This window comes from Centroberyx gerrardi, chromosome 10, assembly GCF_048128805.1.
Source record: "Centroberyx gerrardi isolate f3 chromosome 10, fCenGer3.hap1.cur.20231027, whole genome shotgun sequence".
NCBI lineage: Eukaryota > Metazoa > Chordata > Actinopteri > Beryciformes > Berycidae > Centroberyx > Centroberyx gerrardi.
In genome coordinates this window covers 15,509,850-15,525,973 of record NC_136006.1, presented here as the reverse complement: position 1 = coordinate 15,525,973, position 16,124 = coordinate 15,509,850, and the positions used below count along the sequence as shown (strand labels likewise).

At 39.5% G+C, this 16,124-nt stretch overlaps 2 protein-coding genes across 3 annotated transcripts; one reads left to right on the top strand and one right to left on the bottom strand.

The window, feature by feature from the left end:
* Positions 1-173: 173 nt before the first annotated feature.
* On the bottom strand, positions 174-9,774 carry dcaf17 (ddb1 and cul4 associated factor 17). The gene is made up of 14 exons (XM_071917910.2): positions 9,274-9,774; positions 9,078-9,181; positions 8,599-8,689; positions 8,330-8,466; positions 8,146-8,224; positions 4,675-4,764; positions 4,471-4,578; positions 4,164-4,266; positions 3,884-4,026; positions 2,801-2,910; positions 2,484-2,571; positions 2,177-2,260; positions 599-754; positions 174-513 (listed from the first exon to the last, which is right to left on the bottom strand). Exons 1-14 carry the CDS (start codon positions 9,394-9,396, stop codon positions 406-408), a joined length of 1,524 nt encoding a protein of 507 aa, XP_071774011.1. The 5' UTR covers positions 9,397-9,774; the 3' UTR covers positions 174-405.
* mettl8 (methyltransferase 8, methylcytidine) lies at positions 9,416-15,840 on the top strand. Of its 2 annotated transcripts, none has more exons than XM_078286025.1 (10): positions 9,416-9,476; positions 10,314-10,478; positions 11,057-11,148; positions 11,265-11,608; positions 11,809-11,858; positions 12,422-12,482; positions 14,466-14,605; positions 15,146-15,252; positions 15,428-15,493; positions 15,584-15,840. In XM_078286025.1, the coding sequence occupies exons 2-10, from the start codon at positions 10,327-10,329 to the stop codon at positions 15,736-15,738; spliced, it is 1,167 nt and encodes a 388-aa protein (XP_078142151.1). In that variant the 5' UTR covers positions 9,416-9,476; positions 10,314-10,326; the 3' UTR covers positions 15,739-15,840. The 2 variants fall into 2 exon arrangements, with proteins under 2 accessions (XP_078142151.1, XP_078142152.1); XM_078286026.1 differs by lacking the exon at positions 9,416-9,476 and adding an exon at positions 9,876-9,975.
* The last annotated feature ends 284 nt before the right edge of the window (positions 15,841-16,124 follow it).

Sequence of the window (16,124 nt, the reverse complement as noted above, 5' to 3'; positions counted from 1 at the left end):
AGATTAGAATCATGACTAAATATTACATATGAAAGCGCCAAAAATCCCTGTTGTTATACATTAAATATCTCCATATTTGAACAAGCGTGATGCTAATGGACAGATAGTAGTTGGCAGAAATACACAGTAGCTGACAATGGGTTTTTTTATTTTTCATTTTTATTACATCAGATCATAGATAACCAACTTATTTTAGTATCAAGTTGATCAATACTAATTTAGCACAACAGGAGAAATGACAGAACAAATCCAGATGTGAATGCCAGGCCCAGCATTGTCAGTTTTACAGAAAAACAGTACAAGAGATAAGTCAGAAACAAATATTTACAAAATCTTAACAAAAGTAGATTCTCATATCACCATTACGTGATTTCCAGCACCTGAAGTCACCTTTGCACCAGACACTTATTTTCTGGTGGCCTGGAGTTTGTAGACATGGCAGCAGAAGTTACTGTTCTTTTGTTCAATATGAACAATTGTCTCTTTGTCAAAGAACAACTCGTGTCGGTAAGTCTGAAACAATAGACAGAGCACACATGAATCTATATACACAGGCACTTCAGCTTCATGTACTGGCACAGTAATGTCAGCCACTCACCTCATCCCAAGGCTCCACCAGACGAACCGTCCTGAGCAACGCCCCGCTCTTGTTGTCATGCAGTCGAACCTCGGCTCTGCCTTCCCCCTCCTCTCCGTCTGTTACCACTACTGCCAGAAGGTCCAGCTCATCTTCATACTCCACCATACGGAAGGTCTGTCCAATTAAAGGCAATGTTTTTTTTTTACATTTTAAATGGGGCATTTGATGTGGTTCGTTGGTGTAGGAAGCGTCATATAAACATCTACTAAATTATATACACATATATATATATATATATATATATATATATATAGACACCACTGGTGTAATTTTGATGGAACTTGGAAGGGTGATGCATCTTTACACTGTTTTCGCCGGTTGCACAAAACACCTTAAGTTAAGATTTTCCTTACAGTCCGAGTTTCCTTAAAGGTTTCCTTAAAATAAAATCGGTTGCACAAAACACCCTTAAGTCTTCTCCTTAAGGTTTCCTTAAAATGTTCACTTAAGTATTTAAGGTTTTCTCCTTATCTTGGTCTTATACTTAAGGAGTCCCTTAAAGTTAGTTAAACCGTTGCACAAAAGACCTTAGCAACCAAAGTAAGGAAAAAAACTTAAGGTACCTCTGACTCGCTTTTTTGGCCAGAACAGACAAGTTGTCGTATTTTTTTTGGACCTCTTGGATGGACCTCTTCACCAGACTTTTTCGTTGCAATTTCCTCCCACATTCGTTGTTTTCTGTTTGCTGTTATTTGTGGATCAAATTTATTTTTTAGTATGTGCTTTCTTTTATTGTATTCCTCCAGAAGTATAATCTTTTCCTCCTCTGACCAATTTGGTTTTCTTGTCGTCTTTTCTTCTGCCATTGTTTTTACTATCTATAGGCCAACTTTGTGAGACGATAACAGGTGAGGCGATAACAGGTATCACAAGCGCAAGTGCAAGCAAACAAACGGTCTCCATGGAAACTGTAGAATTTTACCGCTATAAAATCTCTTTCAATGCAGTAAATGCCTTAACGTTTTTCCTTAACTAAGGAAACCTTTTAAGGGATTCTGTGCAACACCCTTAAGTAAGTCCCTCAGCTAAGGACAAATTAAGCCTTAAGTGTCATACTTAAGGAGAAAACTTAAGGTGTTTTGTGCAACCGGCCGTGTTTAAAAACATTACACTGATTGGCCTGGTGCGGGCGCTATAATTAAAAGGTCAAAATTTCAAAATGACAGGTTAACTCCTACAACATTAGTCCAGTACACAGATTCAACTATCCTTACAAATTACACTGACTGGCCTAATGGAGGTGCAATAATTAAAGGTCAAAAGTTTTACCTCAAATGTGATATCTCAGACATCACTAATCCGATTTTGATGAAACTTGGAGGGATGATTTTAGCATTTTAGCATCATGTGAGGGCTGTTTTATGTGCTGGCTTCTGAATAAATGTAATAACTGATAATTTATTTGGACCATTTAGACTGTGCTTCCACTTTTGAATACGTTTTTGTTAAAGCAGAAGACAAATACCACACATACCTCCCCCAGTATATTGTTTGTAGGGCTAGCGGATTGATGACACAAGCATAATCATTTGATACCTCTTGCTCTGGGTCATCATCCAGCTGATGAAATCGTCTCTTCACTGTGCGGCCCGAGGAAGTGACACTGACCTGGGAGGCAGCCTACAGTAGATGGAAAAATTGAACACACAAAGAAAATGAACACACATTTACCTTTCTACAGTGATGAGATAATCAACCATGTGGCTCTGTTTTAGGTAGGGAGTCATTGCATGGGATTTCTCATGAATGCTGCAGTGAATACACATCATACATGTGTGAACTAAATGTGCACAGTCAGCACTGCACATAGTAGGTCTAATAAGTAAATAAGTATTACACTCACACTGTTGTTTCTACGTGTAGTGATGGAGAAATCCTCAACTACTTTAGATGGCAAACCGCTGTTCAGCTCACTGAGAATTTTTAGGACACTTGGAGAAAAAAAAGAAATAAAAACTGGATCATTGTATGCACCCAACAACATGGTTTTGTTGCATGTAGGGACAAAGACTAAGGCCGGAACACATTCAAGGCTTTAAACCTTTATTCTAAAAGAATGTCTTAGGATGCCTTTCTTTTTTTACAACAAAAGAGAACTTTCAGTACTGTTACCTTACACTATCTTCATTTTTATATGCAAGAGTTGACAGTGGTACTCACTTTATGGTGCTAGGTCCAACATGAATGATTCTTCCCGAGTCATCAGGGTGGAAGGAGATCCAATCCGTCTCCAGAGAGCAGCAGTTCATATCTTGTATTCCATTTGTTGCCTAATTTCACAAGAATACAAAGTAATGCAGTTGTAAAAAAAAACTATAACATAAATTCATTAACTGTACAGTTGTCACTAGGGCTGCAAGACAGAAACAATATCAGAGATTATGAATTACATACATGTGGACAAAGCTATTACTATATTATGTCTCTTCAAGGGAGGTGAATATAATGCTTAGAATTTGCTCAGTCTGGGAAAGGTAAGGGAAAACACACAATTGGATTAATACTGTCCCTGCTAATGGTGTGTAGTGCACAATATTTGAAAATACAACCACACATTAATTTCTCTGTTACACTGCAAGCTTTTATTTTTTACCAATGTCTCAACAGGAAGGCTGCCTTCATCAGGGGCAAAGACACTAGTGCAGCCTCCTGTGTTTTGGAAATTGCAGTGGTTTAAACTCAATTTATTTATTTATTTTTTTCTCAATTTATTATGCAGACTTCGTTGTTGACAAACGTAAGAAAGTAAAACAAATCTGATCTGTCCTTTGAGATGTCATAATGTGGAAAAACCAAATCCTTTGTGAAATCTACATTGAATCAGGTGCAACTATATCCAAACAGGGATGTGAACTGAAATGTAGGAAAACAGTAATCTCTCGTAAGTATCTAAAAAAAAAAAAAAAAGGAATACAGAGAGAAACTGTTTGAGACATGTAGCAAAAATGCTGCACAAAACAGCTTAGGCCATTTTGTACGGTCTTGATTGGGACATTTTGGTTCTGTCCTGCTGTGTCTAACAGCTGAAGACAAAGACTGTCAGAAACATCTGTGGCCCTTAAACTGACACCTTCAATAGGCTCCAACCAATTTGTAGGCAGATACTCTATCACACAACAGTCTGGGGGACGTGTATTTATTATAGTCAAACACATTCTAGATTTCATACTGAAACTACCATTTTTATTTAAAAATTGTATACTGTATAGTTAATTCTTTCGAAGTTAATTTTTTTGAAAATACCAGAGTGCTGTCGTTGAGTGAACAGATGTGGTGAGTCCCCTTGTGATTCTTATGTGGAGGTGTACAGATGTAGTGCCATGGGTAGCCTCCGATCAGTACACTGTTATCAGAGCATGACACCTCGAAAAGCACTGGAGGGCAATCTGTGGAATAAGGATGAAAAAAATCTGTTTTGTTTCTCAGAGGAAAAACATTCCCGCTCATAGGGGGCATGATGGTCTAATAAAAATCTTTCAGACACAAAGACATACTGTCAGTCTGGACTGAACAACTGCCCCACCCTTGAAGTGGATATTCACTGGGATACCGAAAGGAGCTTCTCCCACTGTTTTGCCCCCATGAAATGAACTCTGCTCTCCAAGTGCCAATTTCTTTGTCATGTACTGAAAAAAACAAAAAAACAAAAGAGGATTTCAGGTGAAATGTTTTCAGATTGACAGAGCTGTGAGCAGCCAGAAAAAGAATAACAAACAAATATGTAAATATTAAAAGGAGAACATTTTTTTTATTTCTGATGCTATCCTATTGACTATCCTATTATCAAAACGGACAGTTACCTAGTTCTTTAAGGATTAAAAGATATGTACCTTATTCACAATGTGCTCAAAGCTGTACAGCTTCACTGACTTGGTGCTGTAGGAGACCGCAAGGACACCTTGAGACAGAACAACATCAGTAACACCATTCCCAAACACCTGAAAGATTAAGATTTGTGAATACTTTAACAGCTCTATATGACTCCCATAAGCAAATTTGAAAAAAGGTATGAAAATACAAACAAGTTTGCATACCTTTTTGTTGATCTCCATAATGCCCACAATTTGCAATGGGAAAACATGAAAGATGGCCAGGTGCATCAGAGTATTCTGATCGATTCCTGCCTGTGAAATGTAGAAATTAAAAAGGTGAAATTGTTTTTTTCTCCCAGCTATATGATAAGCATGTTTAAAACAGTTAAAACTGGTTCATCCTGCTCAGGCTTGCACATCAGGCACGTGCAGAGGGGTGCTTGGGCACCTGCCCCTTTTCCCTTAATTGAACAAAATGCCCCTACCAGTATAATTTTATTATTTTATTTTAGGCATTTTCCAAATAGTTAATAAATTGTAGCGACACGAGTAAAACTATTTGAGCAAATGCAAAACACAAATGAGATCGTCTGCACAGTGCATTGCCCCTATAGCCATTACTTAAACCTGCCAATATATTACATATCCTGCTATTATTTCTTAGCATGTAGGCTGTCAGTGAATCAATGCAGCTAATTGAAATTTGGACCGAATTGACTACTGCTAGCTAGCTTGATGCTGCTGCTAACTTTCTTAGCCCAGTAGCTCAGATTCTCTCGTTTGCTAACATTATTTTTTCCATTACAAAATAGAAACAGGTGCGCTTCTTCCAAAAGGCTACTTTGTAGCTGGGTGCTGGACTTCAATGATCAGAGTTCAAGTTGAAAAAAAAGCAGCACACCAATATTATAATGGAAAAGACCTAACAAAAAGACATCACCTCATTTACATCAATTTATTTTTTGGCCATGAGTACTAACACGTTTCAGTATTACACCTTCATCAGAGCATCCTTTTATTAGGGGCCGGCAGCAGCTCTGCTGCCGGTCCCTATTGTGTTTGCATGTATTATTATTATTATTATTCTATCTTTCTTTCTTACTAAAACTGCCTTCCCATGCATGAAAAATCACCAAACTTGGCACATAGCTCCAGTCCCATGCCAAACAACACTCACCAAAGTATGGGGCAAATAGTCCAGAACTTTAAAAAAAAAAAAATCATAAAAAAATCAACATGCTACAGCTCTGTAATTTTCTGAGGTTATCAGCCCAAACAAGACAAAACTTTCATACGCTGGTATCGCCATTCTGTTTCTATTAAAAACTGTAAAACTAATTAAATCTAACTAGTCCCACATACTTTGCACAAATTAGATGAAAATCACTACAGAGCATCATTAGACCTGCCCAAATAAATCATCATTAAGAGAAATTTAGTTTTTTAAATTTTATTTAATATTTAGCACAGGCAGACAGAAATGCAAAGAGATGAGGGGGAGGAAGAAGACGACAGTGAGACAGAAAGACAAGAGATGGAAATGGAGGTGATGGAAGCAAATATAACAGATGAGTATAGGGATATAACAACACTGCATTGCTGCACTCCTAAAACACAGAGATTATTCCACAAATTGTTTGACACTGTAGATGCCCCTTGTTTCAATTGAGCACCTGCCCCTGAAGAACTCTCTGCACGTCCCAGAATCACAGTGTGGACACAGGAGGAACCTTATATAGGGCTGGAGCCACATGGAGGAACCAGAAGACTACAGCCAGGGCTGGAGCCGCATGGAAGAACCAGAAGACTACAGCCAGGGCTGGAGCCGCATGGAGGAACTAGAAGACTACAGCCAGGGCTGGAGCCGCATGGAAGAACCAGAAGGCTACAGCCAGGGCTGGAGCCGCATGGAGGAACCAGAAGACTACAGCCAGGGCTGGAGCCGCATGGAAGAACCAGAAGACTACAGCCAGGGCTGGAGCCACATGGAGGAACCAGAAGACTACAGCCAGGGCTGGAGCCACATGGAGGAACCAGAAGACTACAGCCAGGGCTGGAGCCACATGGAGGAACCAGAAGACTACAGCCAGGGCTGGAGCCACATGGAGGAACCAGAAGACTACAGCCAGGGCTGGAGCCACATGGAGGAACCAGAAGACTACAGCCAGGGCTGGAGCCACGTGGAAGAACCAGAAGACTACAGCCAGGGCTGGAGCCACGTGGAAGAACCAGAAGATCACAGCCAGGGCTGGAGCCACGTGGAAGAACCAGAAGATCACAGCCAGGGCTGGAGCCACGTGGAAGAACCAGAAGATCACAGCCAGGGCTGGAGCCTCTATGAGCTAGCCATGAAGCTCAAGGCCTGTGAGGCTGAAAAGAAAGCCCTTCACCAAGACATGGTGGAGCAGGGCATCAAGTTTGTGGCTTGCGAGGCTGACAATGAAGCCCTCTGCAAAAAAGTGGAGGAGCTCCACAGCCCCTATAAGCTAGCCAAGATGATCAAGGCCTGCAGGGCTGAAAATGAAGCCCTCCGCCAAGACATGGAGGAGCAGGCCATCAGGTTTGAGGCCTGCAAGGCCGAGAAGAGTGACCTCCGCCAAGAACCAGAGGAGCAGGCCATCGAGTTTAAGGCCTGCGAGGCAGAGAAGAGGGACCTCCGTCAAGAACCGGAGGAGCAGGCCATCCAGTTTAAGGACTGCGAGGCCGAAAAGAGTGACCTGCGCCAAGACATGGAGCAGCACGCAATCAAATTTAAGGCCTGCGAGGCAGAGAAGAGTGACCTCGGCCAAGAACTGGAGGAGCAGGCCATCAAGTTTAAGCCCTGCGAGGCTAGCAACAGCTAATGGAAATACTCAAGTAAAGTGACAGTACCTCAAATTTGTACTTGAGGTACAGCACTTTAGTAAATGTACTTTCTGAAGAAATATACTTTAATTTATTTAAATGTGAGTTCAGAATCATAAATAAAAGATTAATCGTAGAGTAAGAGTTGGTATCCAAGTTTTGATTTGATTAATCATCATTAATCATCAGTTATTTTAACCTATTTACTGGTGTTTATGTGACATGTTAGGGTTAACCTGGAGAGGAGGGAGGGTTTGGTTTGTTCATCAAATGGAGTGCAAAGAAACTGCAACAACACTAACGGCCCTAACACTAATAAAAAATGAAAAAGAAAGTGTCCATGCCACTGAAAGACACACTCTTGTGTAAGGTGTGTGTGTGTGTGTGTGTGTGTGTTTGTGTGTGTGACCTAATTCAGCCTAAATTAATATTCACTCCAACCCAGTTGGGGGGCTATATCAGTATGCACTTACGCCCCCCAAACCCAGGTGGCTTCAGGTTGGTGCGGGCAGAATAGGTGGCGCTTTTTCATTTTTTGCCTCTGCCTCTTAGAGAGTCTGTGCACGCCACTGTTGCACATACAATGTCCTGTCCACATCAGGTTTCCCATCCTGGGCTAATGATACTGTAAAAATCCCTGGTAGGCCTATTATATGATTTCATATTTATTCCTTCCTTAATTTATGACTTTAATGTCCGGAATATACCTTTCAAAATTCATGATAATCCAGAAATTCAATGAGCAGCGGGAACCATGGGCTTGTACCTGTTATACACTCTCCTGTCACTTTCGAAATGCCACAAAAGTATAAATAAATCAACAAATAAATAAATACAGATTAACATTACCTGTCGTGCCGAAGATGTTCCTTTGTTTTGAATGGACTTGACATAAAATGTCTCCTGAGCAACATCCCAGCCAAGGTACCTACCAAAAGTAGGAACACATAAGGTTAGCAGGCTTATATAATGAAGTAAAACTGAAAATAAACCTCAAACTCAAGGAGCACAGAACTCACAAAGTGGGAGATACCTGAACTTGTGGTGTGGGGAGAGATAAACTCTCTGGAGTTCTGCTCCCGTTTCAGCTGAAAGGCGACACAGCCAGTTATTGGCCGTCAAAGCCAGGAGGCTGGGTTTCTGATCAGAGGGAGAGGCTAACGCTTTGTCCTGTCAATAAGAACACACAAGGGCGAGTTTTCAAAAACATAGTCTGAATCAATCTTAGTAAAATTCTACTCATTGCAAGTTGAGTGATAAAATGTCTGACTGAATTTAAATGAGGTGTTCAGTTTCACTTACAAGTGGGCTCTGACACAGCAACGCATCTTCAATTTTCTCCAATTTGGACCGCTTGGGCAACTTGTACAGAACTTCAGGCTCTGAATGAACACTGAAACCAGAAGACTCATTCACTCATTGTGTGTCAAAATATAAACATTTTATCCTGTTGTCCATGTTATTAAGCACAAGCCTATAGATATACACTGACTGTGCAAACTATTAGGGACATCTTCTTGATATTGAGATGCAGCAGCACAATCCACATCTCAATTGTCTTAAAGCTTAAACATCCTTCTCTTCTTACTCACCTGCTTCTCTTTATCTACAGCTCCTCGTTTGTGATAGGTATAGATTTAATAAAGGAAATCAATAATGGATAATGGCTTTTACCTGGGTTCACCTCATCAGTGTACTTCACATCAGATTAAGAGACCCCAATATTTTGTACATTAAGTGTAAACTGCAATCTGTAGGGAGAAAGGCCAGGAAACACTTACCAACTGTAGCAACTCTGGTAATTTTCAAAGTAGATTTTCCCATTCTCATACGTTATTGTAGATTTTGAGGTCTTGCTCCATACTTTGATGAAACTTCTGTTATCCTACAATGAATAACAATAAAAGTATATGTTCCCTAAAATGTTCACTGAAAGCAGTCACAATAAGTACTTGAACACAGTGTGTTGCTCACTACCTGGAGGACAACACCTCTGAGGATCCTCATGTTCTGCCTGGACAGAGTCCCAGCATCACGGACTCCTCTTCTCCTCAGGCTCAGCAGCTCGGCGGCGTTGCTCTTCCTCCGGTGAGGCGCCATCACTAAGTGGCACTTGGAGCTAGAGGACGAGGACGGCTCTGGAGCATGGCACAGGGAAGCTGAACCGCAACAAACGCCAGGTAGGAGCAATTTGGTTGCCCAACCCGAGATAACAAACCTTACCGAGCCTGGATCTCTCCAACATAGCCACCTGCTCTGAGTTTGTAAATGGAAAAGTTCACAACTGTGTAGCGCGGTTGAGCTCACGAACCTCACTATCGTAACTTCACTTCACAAGTCTTACCTAGTTCACTAAATGTGACCTGAATTAACCGATATGTGGTCCAGCGTAGTTTGTATGTATAAGAAACGGAGTGTAATCAATAGTTAAAAAATGAGGTAGTGTAGTAACGTTGCATGTTGACCGCTGTAGCGTTTAGTTAGTTAGCTAGCTGCCACTCCCGCGCCATTTTTGTAGTTTTTGTAACTCTCGTTTCCGGTTGCGGTTCATGATATCCGGTTGTCATCCGGGAGCAAAATGATGACAGAAAGGTAACATGACAGAGATGGTGAATAGAAAAAAATGAAAGTGAAAGTGAGCGATTAAAAGTCTTTGGCAACAGTAACTCAGAGGAGCAGGTGAGTCAAGTAGCAGTAGCAAGTATGAGCACGTTTTTTCCTCAGTGTGCAACTTTTGTGCAATGTGCAATCTAGTAAATCATATATCCTCTCAACAGCTATTTGTATCAGGTAGTTTTACACTGAACAAGCTGTATATCAACTATACTCGCACTTTGTTTGGAATGTGATAAACATGTTTATATCACAGCTTTTATTAGCATTTGTTGCATCAGTGTGATGTTACATTTGAAAGCGTGTGTGTGTTTATGTATGTGTGTGTGTTTGTGTGTGTGAGAGAGAGACAGAGAGAATGTTTGTATGCAGTTTTGCCTGAAATGATTCACCTCTTTTTTCAGTTTTGCAGAATAAATGCATACACTGCGGAGCCTCTCTCCAGCCGTAGTGGCTCAGGTTTTCAGCAGATTGTCCATGAGACTGAACAGCAGTGGAGGAAGACCTTCTGCTCCACTGGGATCAAGGCTTCTGACCGATCCTGAGGACATCTTCAAGCACAACATGTGGTCAGTGTTGTAGTCGGGTATATATGGGCTGGTATAACAATATACACTCCTCTTTTTCTGGGTACCTTATCTGACTGACGCGTGACACTGAGGTTTCTCTGTGTCAATCACTTGGTTACACCTGCCACTGAGTAGTTTACCCACCTATAAGCTTAAATACCATATGCCATATATGTAGATGATGGGATTACAGTATAGGCCTGCTCACTTTTAACAACAGCTAACAGAAATTTGGGGTTTCAGTTGAGAGCTTCAATGAGATGTTCTAGTTTCAAATGCCTAGCTGGGCATTTCAAATATGTTTTGCTGGGAACCCATACTGCATACATTCCAAATATACATCACATTTTGACACTGGAAATACATTCTTTCTATGTGCTGTTGACAATCAACTCAGAAAATATTTTGAAAGCATATCATCTACAAATACAACATCTCTAAGCATTTTCTGAAGTATACATAAAATGTTTTTTTTTTAGTATGGAAACAATTACAATTTATTTCCATATTGCACAATTAGTAAGTCATTGACCATCTGGAGTGTTGCACATCCCTAACTGAACTGCATCATGTTTCAGGGATCATGTTCAGTGGACAGAGGAGGAGAAAGAAAACGCTCGTCAAAAGGCAGAAGAAAATTCCCGCGTACAAATCCCTTTACAAGAACAAGGTAAACAAGAATTTATTCTAGATTAGATTATATTATTATTATAGATTTAGATTTGATTGGAGTTACATGGCAAAAAAAATGTAACTTGAAAATGTGCTCAAATTCCCTCCACTCAGGTAAATATGACACAGAGGCTTGCAGGTACTGGGACAAGTTTTATGGGACGCACCAGGACAAATTCTTCAAAGATCGCAAGTGGCTGTTTTTGGAATTCCCGGAGCTGCTTCCTTTGGGTGCAGAAAGCCTCGACACGAGTGGGTGTCAGGGTGGGCAACCAGCCGCGAACCCACAACCTAGTGGGTCTGGCAGGCACGGTCAACATGGCAGTCCCACTCACCAGCACAGAAAAGCAGACACTCCTGGATGCCAACGCTCCTGTCATGGAGAGGAGCTAGAAAATGAAGCTGCCACACAACCTTCTTCTTTCCCTGGACAGCATGCGTCTTTCAAGATCTTGGAGGTTTATAAATACGTTCACGTTTACTGACCTTGATTTTGATTGCTGTAATGCAGACTGTTGTACATGGGCCACTGCACCACTGTAAAATATAAAGTAGGTTATAAGATACTGTGCAGAAAGCGCTGAATGATTTCACATCCAAAGTTGCTTTGTCAGGTTTCTGTAGGCAGAATTATCAATGAAATATTTTCTCTTCACAGGTTGGATGTGGGGTGGGTAACAGTGTGTTCCCTATCGTTAATTCAATCAAGTGAGTATATTTTTGGAGATATTGCATGTATAAGCAACACTTTTTTTTTGCCAATTTCCCATTGGCACTTTTGTCTTTTTCTTTGTTGGAATTAACCATGGATTTCCAGTCCTGTCCTGTCCTGTATATTTGTTTTTCCAAGCAGGCAGTCATTGCCCGAATATGACATGTTTTTCATAGAAGGCGAAACATTTTGTCTAGAGCACTTTGCAAGGCCAGGAAAAGAAAATAAAGAACAGGAAGTCTTAAATCTTGACTTCTGTGCATAATCCTATTAAGAGTTCCTGTATGAAAGGGAAAATAAACAGTTGGCAGTCCATTAGTCTCCTTTGTGTAGTATAGAAATTAGAGGCACTTGTTCAAAATACATATTCTTGTTTGCTAGTCAAGCATTTTGTCAACTCTTTTGCTGGCTGTTGCTCTTTGCAAAGTGTAAATGTTTGAATACATTTGTTGGGTTATTATTGATTTGGAGGCACATCATTTAACTGCTTTATCTAATTGTTACACCGTTACCTGTGCAGGTAATGATTAGGGGTTATTTTGATTGTTCTGTTTCACAGGGAAACAGGCGCATTCTTATACTGTTGTGACTTTTCCCCGCGTGCCATTCAGCTGGTCAAGGTGAGCATTTCTGATATCGCTGGGCACTGATATGCAAATTCCATATCAATGTTAGTTGGATTTTGCCATGTAACACAAATTGCAGCCTTATGTCCCATAGGGGATGAAGAGGAGTAAAGGATGTAACACAAATATGAGTATCTTTCAAAACAACACAGGCCTGTAAAATCTCTGTGAAACTGGCAGGCTTGTTGTGGTCATTTTAAGAATATATTGAGGGTATTTTCAGACATAGTAGATTATCATTTAAAGAACTGCAGCTATTTCTGTCTTGTACAAGTTCATCTTGCCAAAAGTATCTAGACAGATTAAGTTTACATTTAATTAAGTAGTCTCTTTTCTTATTGTAAAATTGTTGTTCGTGTCATTACTATAAAATTGTTGTTCATGTCAATCTTTGAGTTTTCCAGTAGCGGCATGATGATTCAAATCGGGTTTGATAATTCAGAACCTTATTCACTTGCACTAATTTACATACTTGATACTGCTACAGAATAACTTCAAGCTGTGCCTAGTTACAGCTGAATCATCATAGAGATTAATTGAAATGCAAAGAAGTTGAAAAGACAGCCTGATAATAAGGAGTCTAGTGCACAGTTTTAGATGTGATTTGAACATGAAGATTTTTTATTTTTGGCTGTACATGAAAAGTAACCACCTTACTGAATCTCATCTTAATCTGTCCAAATACACTGGCATCCTGAAATAGTGGGACGATGTTGTTCTATTATTGTTCATTTCATATAGACACTAACATTACAAAACACTTAAATTAAAACTGACAGTCAAAAGTCTAAAGACACAGTCATTTTGCATCTAAAGTAAGAGCCTGAAGCCAAAATATCATCTGGTCCTAATTTAGAACTAATGTAATCACGTCAAATCAATCTTAATTTGTCTGTACGGGAAATTTGGTTTGCACACACATAACACAGGCATAACAAATCACAACATCATGTACTACAGAATCAGCCATAAAGAAAGTGGCAGTTGATAAGACCAGAGAAGGAGTCTGTAGGCAGAACTATCTGTCACTATCTGAACTAACTGTCAGTCTGTATGATTAAAAAAACCTTACCAGTGGGAAGTAGTTTTCAAATTATACACTCTAATTGCAGTGGTCTTCCCCTTGCAGTCATATATTGACCTGGATGAGGATGTTGTTTGGGGAAAAGGTCAACCCAAAATTAACTTGTATATTTCTTCATTTCATTGTTTACTGAGTTACATTTATTTTGACATTTGTTTCAGTTAGGAGGGAGAGGAGAAATTTGTATATTTAAAGTAATTGCATCAGACTGACAGATGACTTGGCAGCTGAAATGAAAGCTGAATATCTTAAAAGCATGTTTGAAAATTGAAAAAAAAAAAGATTGATTAAAAAATGACTTTATGTCTGATAATTTAACTTCTTATAGACAGAACTTTATCCATGACTGTCATTATTTAGTTGATTTTTCCTCATATGTGCCTGCATATTCTGATTATAGTAGTTATACCAGACAACTATTCATTTCTCTTTTTGCGTGATAGGATAATATAATCATAGGATTATTCATAGTGATACTCAAAGTAATACATTTACACTTACATTTTAAGCATTCAGTTGATGGTGTTAGACATATTGACTTACAATAAGTGCAACAGTAGAACATGCTTAAATTCCTAGACTAGTATAAGCAACCAATAGTAAGGAGTGCAAAGGTCAAAGTGACACTGCCCAGGCAATAGATTTAACACATATCTTACATGGTGGAGAAGTGCGAGGTAAAGAAGTAGCAAGGGAGAAAAGGTAGAATCGTTTTTTTTAATACATATGAAGCTTGGGAAATAAATTCAATTGTTAGACAATTGCAATACTAGAAATGCTGTCTGACCAGTGGCTTCAATCTGTACTTCAGCTACCAAAATCCCTATATAATCAAATTGGAACTTAAATTTGTGTGACATTTAAACTGTTTTTTCTTTATTTCCCTCACATAGGAGCATCCAGACTATGATCACGCTGCGTGTCACGCCTTCGTCCATGACATCTGTGAGGAGACGGCCTCCTTTCCCTTTCCTCCTCAGAGCCTGGATGTTATTCTGGCGGTCTTTGTGCTTTCTTCCATTCATCCAGAGCGGTAGGTGAAGGTTGGAAGACAAAGATAGGGGAGCCTGATGTCATTTATCACCTGCCAGACCCCCTTCCACCCCCCCTTCACTTTCCCCAGGCTTTGTCTGAATGTCATTACTAAACCCAACTCCACATCTAAATACAGATCCATTGTCACGTACTGTGTTCATATTGAGTTCAATATATTAAGTGTACACTATATTTTCAGTGGGGAAGTTTGCATGAAAAGCCCTTGCATCCTAGATGTTGGGATTTTACATTATTCATAATGTAAAAAAAAAAAAAACAAGTATATTTACATTATGTTTCCATTATGTTGAGCCCATGGGAGATTGCAGTTTATATTTGATCCAGTTTGTATAAGACATTTATATCAGCTTGGAATACTTTGCTTTTTTGTAGTTATTTAATACCAGAGGCTTATATTTTGAGCCCTCTAATGAATATATTACTATAATATGTTGTCCAGACCTACCTGGATCTTCACTAGTTGCGATAACTCAATTCTGTCATAACATTATTGTTCCATTATTCCTGTTATTGACAGAATGCAAGGCGTCGTGAACCGACTGTCTGCATACCTGAAACATGGAGGGATATTCCTCTTCCGTGATTATGGCAGATATGACTTTTCACAGCTCAGGTTTAAGAAAGGTGAGTCTCCAAATAGTGACAAACCTCTCCCAAACTCAGAATACTGCAGTGCATCTTTGATATGTAGCCTAAATTTAACTCATTTAACTCATATTTTTGTGATGTATATTAGCTATATACTATACTGTGTCTTGAGTATTTTTTTTGACAATGAAATATTTCCTCTTACTACCAGGACGGTGCTTATCAGAGAATTTCTACACACGTGGAGATGGAACTTGTGTTTACTTTTTCACAAAAGGTATTTCAAAACTCCTCAACTCTTAAGCGTTGCAATTTTTTTTTTGTACATGTTAAAGAGTTCTTTGCTGACAGTGCTTTCTTTTTACAGAAGAGGTACATCATTTATTTTCCAATGCTGGACTGGAGGAAATTCAGAATCTAGAGGACAAGCGACTACAAGTGAACAGAGGAAAGAAAGTTGCAATGCACCGGGTGTGGATGCAGAGCAAGTACAGGAAATTATATCCACCTCCACCATCTTAACACCCCACCTTGCACAGCTCCATCTGGGACTTTGCCTTTTCTATTTTGCTATTGAACATTTATTCAATACTGGAAACTGTTTTTCAGAGGAGAATGTGAACTACACAGGCAAACCATTGTCAATAAACTTACAAAACATGCTATAAATCATACAACAATGGTCTTATCTGGTTTTGTATAGATTACTGTGTATATACTTCTTTGTAGGATTGCTTTTCACCTCCTCTACAGGAACCTCTATAGGTCTATGGGAAATATGCAAACATTGAAACATTTGGAAAAAAAAAACCCCAACTATATAAATAGGCTATACCTGCCCGGCAGGGATGAGTGTTGGGAGATGAAATTGATTGTTTCGTTACTTTTGCTTTTAAGTTACTCTTTGA